Here is a 13,750-nt window from a genome sequence, read left to right on the forward strand (position 1 = left end):
ACAGACAGGGCTGTTTCTCCCAGGACACACCCACACACGCGTGGTGACGTCATCAGATGACGCTCTCTCTCTTCAGGTGATTCTTTTTATTTTTTTATTTATTTTTTTTAATCATGGCCGCCGGTGAGCGGTCGCCTCTCTTCTCGTTACCCACCGTGGTGGTGGACCGGCGGGAACTGGTGCCCCGGCTGCGCGCTCTGTGCCGCTTCCTGGCCCGAGCTCTAAGGCTGTCCCGCGCGCACACGGTGGACTTTTACGCGCGAGACGTGTGGCAGCAGCTGGTGGGGGCCGCGGTCTCCCCGGACTCTGTGCTGCTGACTGCCCTGAAGCCACGCGGGAGCCGCCAGACCAGACCCTGGGGTGAGTGAGTGAGTGAGTGACCGGGCCCCGACGGAAGCACAACCCTCCCGGCTCTTCCATTTACCTTCAGCTGCATTGTAGTGTTTCTACACCGGTCTGTTGTCATTTACAATTAGTACTACACGGGGCTTTTTTATTTTTTTTGAGGGGGTACTTGGGGGAACTGAGTACCGGCACCTTCAGACTCAAGAAAAATGTCAGGAAGTATTTTTTTCACGGAAAGAGTCATGGATGCTTGGAATGCCCTCCCACGGGAGGTGGTGGAAATGAAAACGGTAACAGAATTCAAACACGCGTGGGATAAACATAAAGGAATCCTGTTCAGAAGGAATGGATCCTCAGGTGCTTAGCCGAGATTGGGTGGCAGAGCCGGTGGCAGGAGGCAGGGATGGTGCTGGGCGGACTTATACGGTCTGTGCCAGACCCGGTGGTGGGAGGCGGGGCTGGTGGTTGGGAGGCGGGGATAGTGCTGGGCAGACTTATACGGTCTATGCCAGAACCGGTGGTGGGAAGCGGGACTGGTGGTTGGGAGGCGGGGATAGTGCTGGGCAGACTTATACGGTCTATGCCAGAACCGGTGGTGGGAGGTGGGGCTGGTGGTTGGGAGGCGGGGATAGTGCTGGGCAGACTTATACGGTCTATGCCAGAACCGGTGGTGGGAGGTGGGGCTGGTGGTTGGGAGGCGGGGATAGTGCTGGGCAGACTTATACGGTCTATGCCAGAACCGGTGGTGGGAGGTGGGGCTGGTGGTTGGAAGGCGGGGATAGTGCTGGGCAGACTTATACGGTCTATGCCAGAACCGGTGGTGGGAGGTGGGGCTGGTGGTTGGAAGGCGGGGATAGTGCTGGGCAGACTTATACGGTCTGTGCCCTGAAGAGGACAGGTACAAATCAAAGTAGGGTATACACAAAAAGTAGCACATATGAGTTTGTCTTGTTGGGCAGACTGGATGGACCGTGCAGGTCTTTTTCTGCCGTCATTTACTATGTTACTATGTCTGCTACAATTGTCCTATGGACCCCAAGTTTTAATGAAAGAGCTCTGGCTCTACACACGCCAATTCTGCCTTGTCATAGATTCTGTGACTGGTTGGAGGGGGGGCCTGGCTATTGTGGTGGGGTGGGTCCCTCAGTGATCACCCCACACCTGAAGGGTGGCCTGGCATTTGAGTGCCTGCACCTATTTTGCTAGAAAAAAAATGCAGTGGTACTACATCTACCAGTAGGGTTTATCAACCCATTCCTTAGAGCACCCGTCTGCATTTCAGAATATCCACAGTGAATATGCATGAGGTATATTCAGGGCTTTTTTGAGGGAGTATCATAGTAGATGACGGCAGAAAAAGACCTGCACGGTCCATCCAGTCTGCCCAAGAAGATAAATTCATATGTGCTACTTTTTTATTTGTTGTGTCCTCTTCAGGGCACAGACCTTATAAGTCTGGCCAGCCCTATCCCCGCCTCCCAACCACCAGCTCTGGCACAGACCCTATAAGTCTGCCCAGCACTATCCCCGCCTCCCAACTACCAGTCCCGCCTCCCACCACCAGCTCTGGCACAGACCGTATAAGTCCGCCCAGCACTATCCCTGCCTCCCACCACCGGCTCTGGCACAGACCGTATAAGTCTATGGTGTCATGAGATTCTATTGCATAAAATGGAGCGTGTTGTAAAATGCATGTGTAAATGCATGTAAATGACAGCCTTCCAGAAGTTACTGAAGACTAACCTGTTCAAAGAGACTTATAAAAAGAGTCCTTCATAAGAGACTTATCATCAAAACTGTACCAGAACTAGCCAACATTGATCTCTTTAATTTGGTTACTTTAATCACATTGTTATTATTGAACATTATACTTTATCCTTGATCTCATATACCTGATGAATTATTTATTTACGTCTAATTTACTTGATATTTTATATACCTTAATTGTAATAATACTCTGTACTTCTCATTCCTTTAATGGTGATCGCCATTGCGGCATAATGTAAGCCACATTGAGCCTGCAAAGAGGTGGGAAAATGTGGGATACAAATGCAGCAAATAAATGGTACTGAGTACCAGCACCTTTTCCATTGTCTGCTAAAATTGACTCATGATCCCCAAGTTTTAATGAAAGAGATCAGGGTCTACACACCAATTCTGCCTTGTCATAGGTTCTGTGACTGGTTGCAGGGGGCCTGGCTATTGTGGGGTGGGTCCCTCAGTGATCACCCCACCCCTGAAGGGTGGCCTGGCATTTGAGTACCTGCACCTATTTTGCAAGAAAAAATGCAGTGGTACTACATCTACCAGTAGGGTTTATCAACCCATTCCTTAGAGCACCTGTCTGCATTTTAGAATATCCACAGTGAATATGCATGAGGTATATTTGTATACAGTGGAGGCAGTGCATGTAAATATCCACAATAAACAGGTATGGCTATATCTTCACAACCAGATAGAGACTGATCATATGTATTTAGTGTACAAAGCTGCATATATTTGTTGCATTTGTATCCCACATTTTCCCACTATTTGCAGGCGCAATGTGGCTTACATTATGCTGTAATGGCGATCACCATTTCTGGATTAAGAAATACAGAGTGGTATTGCATTAGAGTGCATAAATGGTAGAGTAGATTACAAAGTGGTGTTACATTGAAGTTCCTAAATGATAGAGTAGATTATAGAGTATTTTAAACAATCAACTATAGAAAGTTCATTTCTGGCGTGAGAAATAAAGTGGTAGTGCGTAATGCGTAGTGTTCATATGTGATAACGTAGGTTAATAGTGTAGAGAGTTCGGTTTTGTCTTGTTCAGGTAGAGTTTAGTTGGCTAGTATTTAGGATGGATTGTTGTGATGCACCTTTTTGAACAGGTTGGTTTTCAGTAGTTTTCGGAAGATTGTTAGATCATGCATTGTTTTTATGGCATTTGGTAGTGCGTTCCACAGTTGCACGCTTATGTAGGAGAAGCTGGATGCATATGTTGATTTATATTTTAGTCCTTTGCAGCCGGGGTAGTGGAGATTCAAGAATGTGCGTGCTGATCTTTTTGTATTCCTGGTTGGTAGATCTATGAGGTCTGACATATAGATCAGGGCCTTACCGTGAACGATTTTGTGGACCAGGGTGCACATTTTGAACGCAGTTCGTTCTTTCAGTGGGAGCACTAGAAGCACTATAAAAATTACTAGTAATAGTAGTAGGCAGTGACTTAGCCAGGAGGCCTGGGGAGGGGCTGTGCCCCCCCCCTTGAACTCGGGTTGCCTCCAAATGTGCAGCTTCAGTTAAATGGCTGGTGGGGGATGCCGAAGCCCTACCAGCCAAATAAATCCACTGCTCCCCTCCTCCTCTTCATGCTGCTGCAGTACAGAAGAAAGTGGCTTGGCTTTAGCCACCCATTTTGCAACCCTTTGCTCATGCTTAGTTCAATCAAGAGCTGAGCATGCTTGTGGAGTCCTGATGGCTGGAGGCTACTACTACCACTAATCATTTCTATAGCACTACTAGATGTATGCAATGCTGTATGTCTATATAAATAATTCTCACCTCCAACGTTCAGTGAAGCACTGAATCTACTGTTCCTAGGGTAGGCTGTCAGGACCACTCACCCTCCTAGGCTGTCACCAACACTCACCCTCACTCAGTAGACACGCCTTCAGCCACGCCCCTTCCGGACATAATTCACAACCCCAACGTTCTAATGAAGCAACATTTTCCAACTCCAACTTCCGTCATGGTGTAGATCGCAGTGGAACCATGACTGTCTGCCCCGCCCTCGCGTAAAACGTCATGACGTCGAGGGCGGAGCCACGGAGGACCAATCAAACAGCACCCACAATGCTACGCTACCGAACGACACGCACCAATACCTTACACACGCACGAAGCACCGATCAAGGAACCGCAATAATGCAAGGATACGGGACCACACGGTGTCATTATTTCACTCACCCCCCCCCCCCCACGAACATCGCTAAAACAACAAAACCTCGCTAGCGCCCGTTTCATTGCTCTCTGAAACGGGCCACTTTTACCAGTGTTATTATATACAGATACTTTCTCTGTCCCTAGAAGGCTCACAATGTAAGTTTTTGTACCTGGGGCAATGGACAGTTAAGTGACTTACCCAAGATCACAAGGAGCTACAGTGGGAATGAAACCCATGTTGCCAGGATCAAAGCCCGCTGCACTAGCCATTAGGCCACTCCAAACCACCAACTTCTTCTGTACATTAGCAGTGTGAGGATGATGTTTGGCTAGTGAGGCTTCAACATCCCTGCCAGGAAAAGTATTATTTTTTGTGTTGCCGGGGGACAATGTTCAATCTAAGTGAAGTGCGTGAGCGATTGCTCATACATTTTAGGAGCCTCGCTCACAGTTTTTACATGGGTGCTCGCAAAAAATATATATATATTTTTGTGCTATATGAAGAAATGCATTGCTAATACTGGTGCTCAAAAATTTTGTTTTTAAAACATGAAAAACAAATTGCACACATCAGGCCACTCCTTAAAGGAAACATTGCCAGGAGAAGGAAGGAATGCATTGGCTGGCTATTCCCCTGGTAGTAGGGACTATTAGATGATTAGGACGGACACGATGTCTTAGACAATGAACAGTAAAGTATTGTAGGACCTCTTTAGCCTACTTGGGAATAAAGATTAATAAATAAAAATAACACCCCCCCCCACCTAAAAAAACGTATCAATTATACATTTTATTTGACTAGTATAATGCAGTGCTTCTCAACTCTCTTCTGGAGGCACATCTAGCCAGTCAGGCTTTTGGGATTACCACTTTGTATATGCGTGATATAGATTTGCTTACAATATATGTACAGTATATATAAATTTATCTTATACATATTCATATGAGGTCTTGAAATAGGACTTGATATACCGCCTTTCTGAGGTTTTTGCAACTACATTCAAAGCGGTTTACATATATTCAGGTACTTATTTTGTACTAGGGGCAATGGAGGGTTAAGTGACTTGCCCGGAGTCACAAGGAGCTGCAGTGGGAATTGAACCCAGTTCCCCAGGATCAAAGTCCACTGCACTAACCACTAGGCTACTCCTCTACTCCAAACCTAACTGGCTTGGTGTGTGTCCAGGAGAGAGTTGAGAAGTACTGATATAATACTTTTCTCCATTAGTTGTCGGGAATTAAACTTTTCTTCCTCAGTTGAGAAGCAGTTTCCCAAGTTACCCAATTCCAGGAGGGAGATTTTAGGCCAAGTCTGGAGCTCTGACAACCCTGTCCTGGTGCAGTTTGATCTGCAGCACTAATTTCAACAGGTAGAATTGGGACATACAAATAATATTGCACCGCTTTGGGGTGTAGTTTTAAAATCCGCACTGGCCCAACAGTATATCCCTCCTGGAACTTGGTAACTGGGCAACTCTGCAGAAGACAAATCATAGTCGCAGGATGGGATGTGATTCCACTGCAGATTTTAAAAAGATGATGGTACAAAGATTATGTAATGTCGTTATTTATTTATGCATTCTTGTATCCCACTATTATCCAAAAACAAATTTTGGGTCATTAGTGGCTTACAATTTATATTTTGTTGGGAGTTACAATAATGTGGAGAGGGCATCTGTAGTTCGTGGACTGTGGAGATCTTGTTGATATTTAGCCGACCTACCCTGTTTCCCCGAAAGTAAGACATCCCCCGAAAATAAGACCTAGTAGAGGTTTTCCTGAAATGGTAGATATAAGGCCTCCCCCGAAAGTAAGACCTAGCAAATTTTTGTTTGAAAGCAGGGCCGCCGAGAGCCGGACAAGGCCGCCCCCCCTCCACCCACCCTCCGTCGCTCCCGGAACTAACCTTAAACGCCTCCTTTCACCTTCGCAGCAAGCAGCAGCAGGGCAGACCTCTCCTTCCTTCCGTGCCGCACCCTCGCGGACGTTACGTCAGGCGAGGGCGAGACACGGAAGGAAGGAGTGGCCTGCCCTGCTGCTGCGAAGGTGAAAGGAGGCGTTTAACTTCCGGGAGCGACGGAGGGCGGGCGGGCCAACCCCCGATCCAACCCCGATGTTTCCCCAAAAAATAAGACAGCCCCTGAAAATAAGATCTGGTAGAGGTTTTCCTGAAATGGTAGATATAAGGCCCCCCCCGAAAGTAAGACCTAGCAAATTTTTGTTTGAAAGCAGGGCCGCCGAGGGCCGGACAAGGCCCCCCCCCCCCCCCCCCCACCCGAGGTCGCCGGGCCCCCCCTCCACCCACCCTCCGTCGCTCCCGGAACTAACCTTAAACGCCTCCTTTCACCTTCGCAGCAAGCAGCAGCAGGGCAGACCTTTCCTTCCTTCCGTGCCGCACCCTCGCGGACGTTACGTCAGGCGAGGGCGAGACACGGAAAGAAGGAGTGGCCTGCCCTGCTGCCGCTTGCTGCGAAGGTGAAAGGAGGCGTTTAAGTTCTGGGAGCGACGGAGGGCGGGCGGGCCAACCCCGATCCAACCCCGATGTTTCCCCAAAAAATAAGACAGCCCTGAAAATAAGACCTAGCGCATTTTTGGGGGCAAAAATTAATATAAGACAGTGTCTTATTTTCGGGGAAACACGGTATGCATGACACAGTTTCAGCAGGTAAACCTTTGAGCCGGCCTTAGATTTCTATCAACCTTATCCTTTTGTATTATGGCAGTGTTTCCAACCCTGTCCTCTGGGCACACCCAGCCAGTCAGATTTTCAGGATATCCACAATGGATATGCATTGTGTTATTAATAATCATTGAATATAATCTTTTATTCGTATCAAATACTTTAATAAACGTTATTACAAACTTTCTTGAGACTTGTAACATTAAAATCCAGTTTGATTGGTGTTGCTACTAGAGTTAGTCCTGCCTTATGAGATGATAATAAACATATCAATGTTGCATATAAAGTCAGCTCAAAGTAAAAGGTCTCATTGACGACCTAGCACTTAAAAGTTTCTCTAGGTGACTAGTAGTTCACAAATGTCCATCCTGAAAACAAGTTGGCACATTTCTCACCGTTAGATTTTGTCTTGGTTCAACTGCCAAAAAGAACTTAACTCGATTTGTGATAGTACTGTTGAAACTCACAATATCACTTGATGAGGCAAGGGAGGCCTCGTGCTGGAAACATAGTAACATAGTAGATGACGGCAGAAAAAGACCTGCAGGGTCCATCCAGTCTGCCCAACAAGATAAACTCACATGTGCTACTTTTTGTGTATACCTTACCTTGATTTGTACCTGTCCTTTTCCGGGCACAGACCGTATAAGTCTGCCCAGCACTATCCCCGCCTCCCACCACCAGTTCTGGCACAGACCGTATAAGTCTGCCCAGCACTATCCCCACCTCCAAACCACCAGTCCCGCCTCCCACCATCTTCTCTGGCACAGACCGTATAAGTCTGTCCAGCACCATCTCCGTCTCCCGCCACCGGCTTTGCCACTCAATCTCGTCTAAGCTCCTTAGGATCCATTCCTTCTGAGCAGGATTCCTTTATGTTTATCCCACGCATGTTTGAATTCCGTTACCGTTTTCGTTTCCACCACCTCCAGCGGGAGGGCATTCCAAGCATCCACTACTCTCTCCGTGAAAAAATACTTCCTGACGTTTTTCTTGAGTCTGCCCCCCTTCAGTCTCATTTCATGTCCTCTCGTTCTACTGCCTTCGCATCTCCGGTCTGTTCACAATCCAAAATGAGCTGCATTAGTCTCTACACAACGGAGTGTTTCATCAAATATGCGTCGTCAGGAGACTAAACAGTCCTATAACTTCACTCGTGATCACCTCAGGTGCTGCATTCCACTGCTGGGGTCCGCCGCCTCAGCGAAACCTCATCAGCAGAATATGCAAACCATATCGTGCATATCCGTTGTGGGTATCTTAGAAACCTGACAGGTTAGGTGTGCCTTGAGCACTGGGACCTATAGTACTGGTTTCAATGGATAGATATAGAGACTACAAATATCATACTGCTTTGGGATGTAAATTAAAAACCAGTACTGACCAAGAAGAAGTCTCCCTCCTGGAATTGGATAAGCCTAGATGATGTTGGCTTAATTTATTTTGTCTAGAATGTTCAGACATGCACAATTTTTTTACTACCTTTCTTAACTGTAAGGAAACGTAAGACTGGGGTTTTCCTTGCAAACTCTGGGATCCTCCTTTTGAGTCCCAACTGTCTTTTTTTGTTGTTGTTTCACAGTTGGGCCTGGGTCAGGTGGCTTCCATGGCAGTCCCCTTAGGAAAACTATGCTGAGAGAGAATTTCTCCGAGGACAAGCAGGCTGCTTGTTCTCACTGATGGGTGACGTCCACGGCAGCCCCTGTAGTTGTGCTGCTCCACACTCAAAAGATGTAGCCATTATCCTCTGCTTTCACTCAGGAGAAGCATCAGATGCCTTTCTTTATGGAACACTGCTGGGTAGCATTAATAGTGCTGTCACAGTGAAGGAGAGAGCTTCTGGTGAGGCAAGAGGTGCCATGGGAGACAAATGAGTAGTACTTGGCCACCTTTAAATCTAGACTGAAAGCCCACCTCTTTAACATTGCTTTTGACTCGTAACCACTCGCCTCCACCTACCCTCCTCTCTTCCTTCCCGTTCACATTAATTGATTTGATTTGCTTACTTTATTTATTTTTTGTCTATTAGATTGTAAGCTCTTTGAGCAGGGACTGTCTTTCTTCTATGTTTGTGCAGCGCTGCATATGCCTTGTAGCGCTATAGAAATGCTAAATAGTAGTAGTAGAATCAGCAGGCTCAGCTTTGGAGCAGATGGGCTAAACTTCATCCCAAACACCTATGGGCTGATGCTGAGAGCCAACAGCACGTAGCCCATACCACCAGAACAGCACAGAAAACTAGCTCACCAGTGCTCAAAGGAAATAGTATTCAAATTATATGTGTGCTGTAAAAGCAAAACCAAGGGGATCCTCAGAAGCTTAGCCGAGATTGGGTGGCAGAGCCGGTGGGGGGAGGCGGGGCTAGTGCTGGGCAAGACTTCTACGTTCTGTGCCCTAAAAATGGCAGATACAAATCAAGGTAAGGTATACACAAAAAGTAGCACATATGAGTTTAACTTGCTGGGCAGACTGGATGGACCGTGCAGGTCTTTTTCTGCCGTCATCTACTATGTTACTATGCTAAAGGGGGAGGGGACGTGCTTGGCGCAGATGATTTTGTGTGCATGTGCCATTAAACCCAAAAGTGAAGTGCACATTAGTGCCTGTTTTCTGTGCCTTTTAAATATAAGCTTTTCATGTTTTTATTTTACTTATATTTAAGCTCCGGAAACAGATGCCCATGTGTGCTTTCACTTTCAGATTTTCTCCGACTCTTCCTACCAGCACGGGCTGTCTTCTGCTTCCAAAATGAAATAAAAACCAGCAGATTTTAAAGAGAGAATCATGAGAAATCCTCTCTTCAATCATCCTTGATGCCTGCTCTGAACTGGCAATAGGTTTTCAACGGTAAGGGCGGATTTATTTTTTGCGCTGTTCACTGAGAATTGGGAGGGAACAGGAGATGACCTCATTAACATCCGTTTGGCTATATTTCCTTGCTATTTGTGCTAATCTTTGGCACGCACATGTGTCACGTTTTCCAAAAACAGGAACTAGGATCGTGAGCCCTTGGGCCACTGCCGAGGAGCGGCAGTGGCAGGCAAAACCACCCCACACAGGGATAAGGCAGAACTCTGATAGGGCCAGCTAGACTCCACCTGCACTTGACCACTGTTCCTCAGGAGTTGAGCCCCTGAGTGCAGGTGGCCGGCAGGACTTACTGGACAGGGCCAGAACTGGATACCAGCAGGATACACACAGGGATTAGAACTCACCGGGAGGCTAGGCAGAATACTAGACTAGGACTCTCAGACAAGGGACAGAACTGAAAGCTGCAAGCAGCCACTGAAACAGGGAACAAACACTGGTAGACAAGAGACAGAACTGAAAGCTGCCAGGCAGCCGCTGAACAAGAAACACAGACAACCTAGAACTAGACAAAGACATACAAACAAGAAACAAGACTGGGAAACAAACAATATAGTACAAGAAGCTACACTAATACTAAACTAGAATCAGGCAAGAATTACCGACTATAAACTGGACTAGGCAGAAGTGCACCAGCACCCCAACATACCAGGGACCTTAGACGATGCAAAGGCAAAGCAGAGAGTTTCCAAATGGCTAATAAGCCCAGCAGCAGCTGAGATTTAGCTGCAGCAATCACCAGGCAGCTACGAGTGCTGTCCAGGCTCAAACAAGCGAAGCAAGTCTGGCAGGCCGGAAGATCCGGACTGGGCTGGGCTGAAGTCTGGAACGGGAAACAGCACACAGACTATCCAATGCAGCCACCAGGTCTGGCCACCAGAGGGCAAGAGGAACACAAACCAAAACACAGGCAGAAAGCATACTGAAGCACAGAGAGGCTTAACACACACAGGTGCAGTATAGTGGAGCAATCAGAGCCATGCTGGAAGCAGCCAGCACACAGAGACAGAACCAACTCAGGAAGAACAGACAGAAGCCAGCTCAGAAGCTGACTGCCAGAAATAAGGTGAGCCTGAGAGGGGTCACGACCACAGACGTGACAACATGGTCTATGTTAGAGCTCTCTGAGCATTCTTCGCTCACTAATTCTGGCGCTAATCGCCTCTGGTTCCAGTGTTACATCTGAGCATCGGCCCACTAGAGGGAAACAAACTTCTTCTATGCAATTTTGACCAGAATTGATAAGACCTGTGGTTTCCAGCTTGGAAGCGATAAGTGATTTTGAAAAATCTTGGGCTCAAAATGTACCCCCACCCCTGCTCAACACACAACACTCATTGGCTAGAACTAAAATTCTTGAGACTGATTTGGGTACTTGGAGAAGAAAATACCTATATTTTTATTCTCCAATGTAAGTTTTTTCTGCTAAGTGGTATACATGTTGGTGAACGTTAATCTAAGGTGGGGTAAAAGGTGGCCTTTTACTGCAGATTAATTTACTTTGGGAGTCACCAACCAACCTGTGGTATCTCTCATGGTACGTAAAGAAACGCAGCTTGGCGATAAACCTCACAAACTGTGTTCCTCATGTCTCTTGTGAGCATCAAGCCTCTAAGCCGTAGTTTACTGCTGCAGAACAGCACCTTAAAGGGACCTTAAAAGACCCCTAATTTCCAATGGAGCTGTTCCCTCCCTCCTGAATAGAGATGCCCCCAACTTTGATCTCCTGAAAAACGTCAACCCCTGCACAATAACCCCCTCCCATGAAGAGCTATTCCCTCCCAAATAGGACCCTAGAACTATTTTCGGGAGTGGGGGTTCCACATACAGTTAATTTACCTGTGCCCCCCCCCCCCCTTAAGATGAAACCCAGGTGCCTTGGACTGTGTGGTAGTGGCTCAGTGCTCTGAGGGAGTTAAAATGCCAGCTCAAATTTGGTACTAATTTCCCATGAGTAACGGTTTGTAAAGTTTAAAGCAAGCTGCATTATCCATCTACCCTGGTAGATACTAATTTGCGGTACTGAGTTAGTGCAGGTTAGTGAGTCAATAAATTAAGCTGTAGTAAAATATCATATTTCACCACAGCATGGTAAGTTCTTTGTAAATATAATGCCAGCCACTTCAGCACATGGAACCTAAGCTTTAACTTGCTGTTCTCTGTAGCAGCAGTCTGCTGTGTTAACCACATCTGTGGTATCCAGAAGAGCCACCACAGCTGGCCTACATATCTCCAGCTGCCACAACTAAGTATCTAAAGCAGAAATTTAATAACTACTCTGTTGAATATCTTGGAATTTTTCCCACCCTGAAATATTAAGTTACTTTTGAGCTGGCGGTTTAGGAATTCTGTAAACTGCTTGCCGTGCACTTCACCAGCTGAGTCTCTTGAGTGAAAGAGTTCTAATAATTTATATCGGAGGGGAGTGTGGAGAAAGGGTGTGGGTTGGTGCTTTGAGATACCTTCTTTTATATTTATAACCCAAGTGAGCCAACAAAATCCACTGTACTGTACGTTAGATTTTCTGTGGCACTCTTTTCAGTGTGAATTGTTCCCTGAGATTCAGGGCAATTGCAGGAGAGCAGCTTATTTTAATTTCCCATTATGTAAGAATAGATTTAAAGTATTGCATGAATTGCCCACAAGATGGTACTGCTGATCGAATATGCAACATGTGTGAACTGGCAGTAATGCTCAAAACGGGTATCTTGAGCTCATGTAGATGGTTTATTGGGTAAAAGAGTGATAAAGTAGCATTTCCTTCTCCCAGTTGTATGGTTTAATTAGCATGCAGGTCTACTTGTTAAATATTAATTTAACAGACTTTGAGTGCACTGTAAAGGATAATATCTGTCTTGAGCAGTCTGATTTTTTTTAAGGATATCCACAAGTAGCAGCTTGAAAACCAGTGTTTTAAGGAATAAAATATAAAATCATGTATTTTTAAAAATTAATTTTATCCAACATCAAACTTAAGCATTCACAAATAAGGGAAAGGGAAATGGGACTTGATATACCGCCTTTCTGTGGTATTTTGCAACTACATTCAAAGCGGTTTACATATATACAGGTACTTATTTTGTACCTGGGACAATGGAGGGTTAAGTGACTTGCCCAGAGTCACAAGGAGCTGCAGTGGGAATCGAACTCAGTTCCCCAGGGTCAAAGTCCACTGCACTAACCACTAGGCTACTCCTCCATAAGCATGTGTTGAACTCATACAATAAACATCAGCCAGAATATGTTGTATTACATACTTTTACACTCTAACCCCGAGTCCTCTCCCGCCACTAGGCCAGCTCGTCAAATGATCTTCCAGTTCCACTTAAACACAATTAGTTTGTGTTTGGTTCGTATATACAGTGCGACAGCCACACAAATCCTCTCACCATCCCCTTTTCATCTGAAGGTACCTGTAGCTGTAACACTAAGTGTTGACTCAAGGGTGAAATCACGGGAGCAAGTCCAATCTCTGAGTTGTCAAATGACATCACTGTTGTGCAGCTGAGTTACCTTTCTGCCCACGAAAGCCCCACGTTTTTCCAAACAGCACTCTAAAAATAGCGCTGGAACAGTGCGGGACTTGCACGCATGCAAATTTATGTGTTCTATTATCTCTGATCATAGAATAAAGTGCGGGAGGATTTCAGGCACAATCCTCCCACATTTGTTTGACAGGTCTGTGTTGTTAAAAGCTGAGACCTGTCAAACACAGGGGCTGGAGGTCTGTAGGACCACCAGACCCCAAACAGCAAGGCCCTGGTGGCCTAGTGCCCCCACCGAACCCCCACCTCAAGCCAGTGGACTCCCCAATCCCCCCCCCCCCCCCCCCGACACAAGTTCACAGGGGGATGGAGAGATCTCCAGCCTCCCGTGAATTTGTGTCGGGGGAACTGGATATCTGCCGGACCTCCAGCCCTCGTGTCGC

At 46.4% G+C, this 13,750-nt stretch overlaps 2 protein-coding genes across 2 annotated transcripts in view; both read left to right on the plus strand.

The window, feature by feature from the left end:
* Positions 1 to 13,750, plus strand: part of LOC115477839 (methyltransferase-like protein 25) — a 272,956-nt gene that overhangs the window by 39,780 nt on the left and 219,426 nt on the right. The window lies entirely within an intron of this gene.
* Positions 108 to 9,795, plus strand: LOC115477842 (methyltransferase-like protein 25). The gene is made up of 2 exons (XM_030214945.1): positions 108 to 360; positions 9,655 to 9,795. The coding sequence occupies exons 1-2, from the start codon at positions 114 to 116 to the stop codon at positions 9,726 to 9,728; spliced, it is 321 nt and encodes a 106-aa protein (XP_030070805.1). The 5' UTR covers positions 108 to 113; the 3' UTR covers positions 9,729 to 9,795.

Source organism: Microcaecilia unicolor, chromosome 9 (genome assembly GCF_901765095.1).
Source record: "Microcaecilia unicolor chromosome 9, aMicUni1.1, whole genome shotgun sequence".
In the NCBI taxonomy this organism is placed as follows: Eukaryota; Metazoa; Chordata; class Amphibia; order Gymnophiona; family Siphonopidae; genus Microcaecilia; species Microcaecilia unicolor.